General features: G+C 46.4%; 1 protein-coding gene across 1 annotated transcript in view; it reads left to right on the forward strand.

The window, feature by feature from the left end:
- Positions 1-8,830, forward strand: part of LOC111976858 (membrane-associated guanylate kinase, WW and PDZ domain-containing protein 1-like) — a 134,906-nt gene that overhangs the window by 105,462 nt on the left and 20,614 nt on the right. Inside the window, 2 exon segments of the mRNA XM_070448164.1 lie at positions 5,021-5,055; positions 7,299-7,563. Of these exon segments, the coding sequence (XP_070304265.1) occupies positions 5,021-5,055; positions 7,299-7,563 (300 nt within the window).

Genomic DNA, 8,830 nt, shown 5'->3' on the forward strand with positions numbered 1-8,830 from the left:
CCTTGCCCTCACTTAGTCCTGTTACTAACTCGGCCTCCGCCCTGTACCCTGTCCCTGCTGACTTGATAGTCTCTGTTAACTAACCGGCCTCCGCCCTGTACCCTGCCCTGCACTTAGTCACTGTTACTAACCGGCCTCCGCCCTGTACCCTTGCCCTGAACTTAGTCACTGTTACTAACCGGCCTCCGCCCTGTACCCTGCCCTGAACTTAGTCCACTGTTAGTTAACCGGCCTCCGCCCTGTACCCTGCCCTGCACTTAGTCTCTTGTTACTAACTGGCCTCCGCCCTGTACCTGCCCTGCACTTAGTCTCTGTTACTAACCGGGCCTCCGCCCTGTACCCTGCCCTGCACTTAGTCACTGTTACTAACCGGCCTCCGCCCTGTACCCTGCCCTGAACTTAGTCACTGTTACTAACCGGCCTCCGCCCAGTACCTGCCCTGAACTTAGTCACTGTTCTAACGCGGCCTCCGCCCTTTACCCTGCCCTGAACTAAGTCACTGTTACTAACCGGCCTCGCCCTGTACCCTGCCCTGAACATAGTCACTGTTACTAACCGGCCCTCGCCCTGTACCCTGCCCTGAACTTAGTCACTGTTGCTAACCGGCCTCTGCCCTTACCCTGCCCTGAAACATAGTCACTGTTACTAACCGGCCTCCGCACTGTACCCTGCCCTGAACTTAGTCACTGTTACTAACCGGCCCCCGCCTTTACCCTGCCTGAACATAGTCTCTGTTACTAACCGGCCTCCGCCCTTTACCCTGCCCTGAACTTAGTCACTGTTACTAAACCGGCCCTCCGCCCTGTACCCTGCCCTTAACTTTAGTCACTGTTCTAACCGGCCTCCGCCCTTTACCCTCTGAACTTAGTCACTGTTCACTAGCCAGCTACCACCCGGTTTTACTCAAACCTGCACCTTAGAGACTACTGCCCTATGTACATATTCATTGAACACTGTTCACTTTAGTAATGTTTACATCCTGTTTTACCCACTTCAATAGTATATTCTGCATTTAGCCAAGGCTCATCCTAATATATTATGCTCTACCACCTCCCTATTCACATACTGCCCATACTGTTCATACTGTCCATACAGCATCAATACATATACTGTAGATTTATATTCTGACCTTAACATTGCTCCTTCTAATTTTAATTCCTTTATTTGTATTTGTTTGTATTGTTTTGTATTGTTAGGTGTACTGCACTGTTGGAGCTAGAAACATAAGCATTTCGCTGCACCTGCGATAACATTGGCAAAATATGTTTATGCGACCAATAACATTTGATTTGATCTGATGTTGCGTGTGTGCTCGCACATGCCTGTGTGTGTGTGTGTGTGTGTGTGTGTGTGTGTGTGTGTGTGTGTGTGTGTGTGTGTTGTGTGTGTGTGTGTGGTGTGTGTGTGTGTGTGTATGTACGTCACCGTGCGTGTGGTGCGTGTGTGTGTGTGTGTGTGTGTGTGTGTGTGTGTGTGTGTGTGTGTGTGTGTGTGTGTGTGTGTGTGTGTGTGTGTGTGTGTGTGTGTGTGAATGGCCATGTGTGAACGGAGGAATGTGTGTTTCCCTCCTACAATATGTGATATTGTATCTCCTTTTGTTGCTTGTGCATCAGCGGGTCTCTACATAACCTGGGCATTGGTCTAGATGTAACACACAGTGGAAGCAAGGACAGAACTGAGAGATGTGTATATCAATATCACAGTGCTGGAACTACTCTAACACAGTGAGGCGCTGAACCACGTGTTAACATGCATTACCGCAGCAAGACATGTAAATCTGCTGCTTTAGCTGCATAAGTGGGCTGTCTGCAGAGCAGGGACAAGTCCATTACAATCATTTCAATGCAGTAGTGGGCATTTAATTCACATTGAAATTTGCCCCAGATTATTTATCATATTTTATCAACTTGATGTGTAGGTTAGATTTAATGCCCGCCTGGCCGCAGATCTGAATACACTTTAGCTACTGTTCCCCTGACTAGCGATATACAGTATCATCGATATATCATTGAGTGGCATTAGGTAGGTCCACAATGCAAAACAATGTTTGGGAACCACTGGTCTAATCAACCTCTGTTGATCTTCTGATCTAACTTATGTGCATCCTGACACACGCACACACACGCACACACACACACACACACACACTCTTATCATCCACATACTCATTCACATGCTTGCTATGATGTTCCTCCCACTCCTTGCCATTATAGGCAATTCCACTGTCTGAAAAAAAGAAAGAGGGGGGTGCGAAAGAGGGGGTGCGAAAGAGGGGGTGCGAAAGAGGGAGAGAGAAAGAGGGAGAGAGAAAGAGGGAGCGGTAGAAAGAGGGAGAGAGAAAGAGGGAGCGGTAGAAAGAGGGAGAGAGAAAGAGGGAGCGGTAGAAAGAGAGTGTGAGGATGAATTATGAATCDTGTAGAGGGGCTTTGCAGGCAGCAACAGAAAGTTTTAACATTTAATGATTTTCGCCAATGCAGCAGGATGGCTAAAGAAAGAGCTTTCCTATCGTGTGTTAACATTGCCGGAAGGTTCCATTGATGTTTTCAGAGTGTTTTCTTTGTGCTGGGTTGCGGGATAGTGACAGCGTGAGGGCATGCATCGGCCACAGGTGAACCTTAAATCAGTTTGAGATTAAAGTGGAGGATGGTTTATTGGCTTTATCTAAGGTGGATGAGATGCAGGAGAGAGGCTGAACCTGGTAGATGGAGATACCTCAGGGATCAAACGCTCTTCGGGAGGTATTCATTATACCTTCTCTAGAAAGTACAGATGCAGCATGCTCCATGTTAAACAGAAAGTGCTACTGTAGTTTGATAATGACCTCTAATGCGCTATCAAATTCCCTACTTACACTATACATCAATCTGGTTTCCTAGGTAGTATGCTATCAATCTGGTTTCCTAGGTAGTATGCTATCAATCTGGTTTCCTAGGTAGTATGCTATCAATCTCTTTCCTAGTAGTATGCTATCAATTGGTTTCCTAGGTAGTATGCTATCATATCTGGTTTCCTAGTTAGTTTATGCTATCGAATCTGGTTTTCCTAGTAGTATGCTATCGATCTGGTTTCCTAGGTAGTATTGCTATCCGATCTGGTTTTCCTAGGTAGTATGCTATCGATCTGGTTTCCAGGTAGTATGCTATCGATTTTCCTATGCTACGATGTTCCTAGGTAGTATGCTATCGAGTTTCCGGGTGTTTTATTTTTTTGTTTTTCTATTTTTTTTTGCACTATGTCCTAGTAGTATGGCTATCGATCCTGGTTTCTAGGTTTAGTAGCTCATTGGTTAGTATACTGATCGATGGGTTTCCTAGGTAGTATGCTATCGGATCTGGTTTCCTAGGTAGTATGCTATCGATCTGGTTTCCTAGGTGTTAATGCTATCAATCTGGTTTCCTCGGTAGTATTCTGCTGCAGGTGTTTTTTTATAATAGCCTACATGACCTTAGAATTATAAGGTTCTATCTGCAAATTGATTCTGAGATAATTGGCTTAATGTTACAAACCCTCATTGGTAAAAAACATGTTTTATCTTGTATTCTTTATGCGTTAACAATGGAGAATATTACTAGGTAGAGGACATGTCAGAAAAGTGGCTTGCGTCGAATTAACTCAGTGTTTGACTAAATGAGCTAAGACTTAAGAATTTGTTGATTGATACAAACGCAAAGAAGGAAGGAAAATAGTGCTATCGGTATTTGTGCTTATCTACGGTGTGCTACTTGTCATGGATTCCGTTACCAGTGCCTTGAACAAAGTTGCTTGATTGTATCAGGTTGATTGTTACAATTTAGGGTTGTTGTTTCACACTTAAACTGTGTGAATGGAGATCATGTTTGTAAGGGGTTTTGGAATAAGCTGTTACTTTAAATTTAGATATTGGTATTACGATCCCATTTATTCTAGTGTGCGTGTGTGCGGTTGCGTGCGTGCGTGCGTGTGTGCGTGGTGTTGATAGTAAGAAGAGAGTCAAGAGAGAGAGAGAGAGGTGGGGGAGGGGTGGATGCCAGAAAGCAAGCCACACCGTGCAAGGATGAGAAGGGGGAGGGCATAGGAAAAAAAGAGAGGGGGAGAAAGCGAGGGAGGGAGTAGACAAGATCTGCTTCTCAATGTGCGAGTGTTGAGCAGAGGAGCTGCTGCCTGCTCTAGGTGAACACACAGAGAGACATTCAGAAGATGCTCTCAGTGAGAGGGGAGCTGACAATGGCCTTCCATATCATGCTCAAGCTCCTGGACTCCTGGTAATACAGATGTAGGATCTTAATTTGATTACCCTGTTGCAGGAAAACTTTCCTAATTTCCCGATGAAATTTCAAACATGGTCTTCCCTTACGAAAAATGTATCAACCCCTGCAAAAATGTCCATTAATTATAATCCACATAATAATTCACATTTCCTGTTGTTGCAGGATTATTTTCCTGCTGTAGCAAATTGGCTCAAATGAAGATCCTAAATCTGTAGTTGAGATTCTGCCTGCAGAGTGCTCTGTCTCATTCTCGTTTAGTGGTTTGGTCGTTCAGTGGCTCGTCTTCAGTGGTACGGTGGATGGGAGCAACCTTCTGCAGCGTCAGTCAGTCAGTCAGTCAGCTTCACTAATGCAGAGAGATCAGTAGCTCCTGTGCTAGTAGCAGGAGAGAGAAGAGGTGAGAGAGAGAGAGGGTGAGAGAGAGAGAGGGTGAGAGAGAGATAGGGTGAGAGAGAGGGTGAAAGAGAGAGAGAGGGTGAGAGAGAGAGAGGGTGAGAGAGAGGGAGAGAGAGGGTTAGTAGACCGCATGGGGAGGCGGTGATCACTCTGGCTAACGCACAACGTAGCACAGCGCAGCGCTACTCTGAGAATGAGAGAGAGTGAGAGAGAGAGAGCTGGGCTAGCTCAGCTCTGCAGCAGGACCCGTCGTCCTTCCCTCCATCCTTGCGTCCCTCCGTCTGTCCGGTGAAGTGGTTGTTTTTGCTCGGGGTGGACGGTTACGGAGTAACGCCGGTCATTAATGCTCTCTCTGTCTCTCTGCCGCTGCTTTGCAGGAGTGGTGCCGGCCAAGAGGAGCCCCAAGCTGGTGGTAAGTACAACACAACTCTCTTCTCCCTTTCCTCCTCTGCATGTGTTAGTGTTATTCCCCCGGCTATTTAAAGAACAAAAGACATGGAGCCTTCCATATACCTCCTCTGCTACTTTTCTTTCTCTCTTTCTCAATCTCCCCATTGCTCCCTCTCCCTGTCTTTTCTCTCTCCATATTATCTCTCTTTCTCTCCCACTCTCTCTCTCTTCCTCCCTCCACCTCTCCCATGCTGTTGTACTATCAGCGATTAAGGTTGGCCTTGGTGCCCTGGTTGAGTCGTTGTATTAGTGACCAGCTGGTAGGGGTGGCATAGGGTCATGGATGAAGGGAAAGAGGGAGGAGGGAGTGGCTGTCATATAGCAGTGGCTTGTGTAGAGGAGGATAGATTAACAAATAATGATGGAATGAGGGAAAGACCTGAAGGAAATGTTAGAGGCATTCTATGGGAGTGACTCACATGCTTGAGCCCACAGGTACAGTGGACAGAGAGGAGGAGAGGTACACTAGCTACCTCAGTGCTGGAGCAGTAGGATGGTCTCTCCAGGGACAATAACTTTATTCTGAGGTTTAAAGAGCGAACGCCTCCTCATCTTTAACACACATCTTAACCTGATGAGAAATCAATACTGGCTATGAGGAGACAACTCTCCAGCTGTAAATAACACTCAGCCCATGGCATCCCCTGGAGCCTCATCCAGAGGGTAAAGTTGGCCCTAGAACGGATCCTAGATCCGTTTTGTGTTCTGCCACCCTATTGGTTTAAGTCAGGATTTGGGGAGGCAGCAAAGGAGGAACACTCCACTCATAGTGATTTATGTTCCCAACTGTGTTTTTATTATGACTGTTTATCAAACCGTAGCTCGTCATCAGGTAAGGGAGAGTTGGCTAAACCTAGTTCAGTGCCAAACTGGCAACTTCTACCCACAGCCATCCACAGAGTATGTATATTATAGGAATGTGGATAATACATTACATACATATTTCAGTGTTCCTGTTAACGGGAAGCAGGGCTATTTGGGATTAGGAATTAGTGCGATATAGTATCGGTCATAGATGGGGCGTCGCTGATGGAGATCATGTGACAGGGTGGGGGAGGGGAAGGGCTCTGTAAGGGTTGAGCGGGGGCAATGGTGACCCTGGTCGGTTGCCACTGTCAATTCGTTTTTCACGATGGGAAAGCAGGCTTTGTGTTGTATCATTAAAATGTCAGGCTGCATGCAAGTCTGTGTCAGCCTCCAAGCGCTTTTCTGTCTCTGATGCTGGGCTTTAAATATGTGCTTAGAGTACACTGCCATTTGCAGTTGGGACCCAACTGTCTTGGTGTATTTGCAAAGTGTTGGCTTGTAAGTGTGTTTTTGTTTCTACTAACAAGCTTGTGTTTGCTTTTTTTTTTTTTCATGCATGATGTTGATTTTAATATTTAACTTCTCAACCATAACAAATATTATAGAACTGTCAAATGTCTTACTGTCAAATTGATCTAGATACAACCTGATGACATGGTTTCCTTGACCTGAATCTGTATGTTCAATGTGTTAGACACCTACAGGTTTTTCGTATTCCATTTTGATAAGCTTCTTCAAATGTCCCACAGTCGTATAACCAAGCTTAGAGGTCTCATATTCAGTGAATTGCACAGATTTTTTTGTTGTTGCATAAAATAAATAAATAAATAAACTGAAAACTAGTGTTATTGGCTGAGAGGTTTGGAACATTAATACTGTACAATTGTGAAAATGATGATAATGCCCTTTTAGTGTAAGAGCTATTTGAGAAGAGCGTCTGAAATTTCAGCCCGTTTTGGTGAGAAGCAGTTCTCGCCTGCCTGGTGTCATGATAAATGGGGGGACATGAACGTAGTGTGTGTATGAATAAACACATCGTGTTGTCTTATTGTAATATAAAGAAACTATTCAGAGACAGTTCTGTGTGTGGGCGTCATAGAAACCATGTCATCTCTCCCGCACACCGTTAGAATGCAGCTCTTACTGACAGACACAATCAATTCACTTGGTGTTTCTATGATAATGACCTTGGATGGTTCTTTTCTTCTCTCTACGACCTTCCCTTCTTACTCATCTCTCTTCTTTCACTCCCTGTCTTTATTCTGTCTTCTCTTATTCGGCCCTCTCTCTCTCCTTCTTTCTCACTATCACCTCACCTACTCCTCTCATCTTATCTCTCTCCCCCTGTCTTCCACCCTTTCTCCCTCCTTTCTCTCCCYCCCCATTCTGTCCATTCAGCAGCAGCTGGAGAGGAAGGACAGTCAGAGCAGCTCCCAGCACAGTGTGTGCAGCCATCGCAGCACCCACACAGACTCTCCCAGCCACCCCTCCTCCAACATGCCCAGTGAGGCCGTAGGCCCCCCTCTGGCCGCCCCCACCCAGCTGCTGCCTGGCCTGCCTCCCCTGCCCACCCAGGACCCTGGAGATGGTACCATGACCCTCCAGAAGAAGCCAGACCCCTTCAAGATCTGGGCCCAGTCCAGGAGCATGTATGAGAGCAGACGTGAGTCATCAGTCATCACTTCACTGTGGTTGTTTGGCACAACTGAAGTGTAGGTTCAACAATGCTGCCGAACTCAAATACATCAAAAATGTATAAACTAGAGTGAATGAGCCTGGGATCTGATCATCATGTCTGTTGATTGGTGGAAAGAGGAAGAGAGAAACTCTTGAAACTTTTCTGATTATTGTTTTGGGATTAGACTAGGCAGTGTATGAGTTTGTTTAACTAAGTGGGTGTTGCATTGTGTCCTGGAGGAGAAGCACTGTTAAGTACTTTGTAGGAGCAGCTCTGTGTGTGTGTGTGTGTGTGTGTGTGTGTGTGTGTGTGTGTGTGTGTGTGTGTTGCATGCTGGTTAATCAGTCAGGCGGTTGGTGCAGTGCTGGGAAGGCAGTGCAGGTGGTGTTCAGTGCTGGTAAGCCATGGCAGGCGGTGTTGCGATGCGGTAATTCAGTGCAGCGTGTGTCAAGTACTGGTTAATCAGTGCAGGTGGTGTTTGCAGTCTGTTAATCATGCAGGCGGTGTTGCAGTGCTGGTACAGTCAGGTGTTGTCATGGTTAATCCATGGGCAGTCGGTGTTGCCCAGTGCTGTTAATGCATGTGCGAGGCTGGAATATACGGTTGCAGTGCTGGTTAATCAGTGCTGGTTAAGCCATGCAGGCGGTGTTGCATACTGTTAATCCATGCAGGCAGTGTTGTAGTACTGGTTAATCAGTATGTAAAGTAGAGCCAGTAGAATCTTAGTCGGGCTGCTGTAAATATTAACTGGGCCTGGTGATCCCTCCGCCCATGGAGTGCTGATTTACTGTATTGTTCTGGCTGGATTATTAGGATGGTTAGAGTTGGAATGGGGGTGAGAGAGGAAAGAGAGAGTATTTAATTGTGTGCTGGGCTGTCTGTTGTGTCTGTGTGACTCATATAGCGATTATGGTCATCTGTGGTTGGTGGTGTCAGGAGATAGGACAGAGACAGGACTGAGACAGGGCTAGAGATAGACCATGCGGGGACCCTCCTGCAGAGGATATTCTTTCGGACAAGTTACAGGCTGCTGGCGTGCGTGCGTAGTGCAAGAGAGAGAAAGAGTCTGCTGGTGCCAGGGACAGGGGATCAGTGGAAGGCTAATGACTTATCCACCTGCCACCACACAGTCACACAGTCACCACAGGCACACAGACAGACAGACAGACAGACAGACAGACAGGACGGACAGACAGACAGACAGACAGCAGACAAGACAGACAGACAGACAGACAGACAGACAGACAGACAG

Source organism: Salvelinus sp. IW2-2015, linkage group LG17, assembly GCF_002910315.2.
Source record: "Salvelinus sp. IW2-2015 linkage group LG17, ASM291031v2, whole genome shotgun sequence".
Classification (NCBI taxonomy): Eukaryota; Metazoa; Chordata; class Actinopteri; order Salmoniformes; family Salmonidae; genus Salvelinus; species Salvelinus sp. IW2-2015.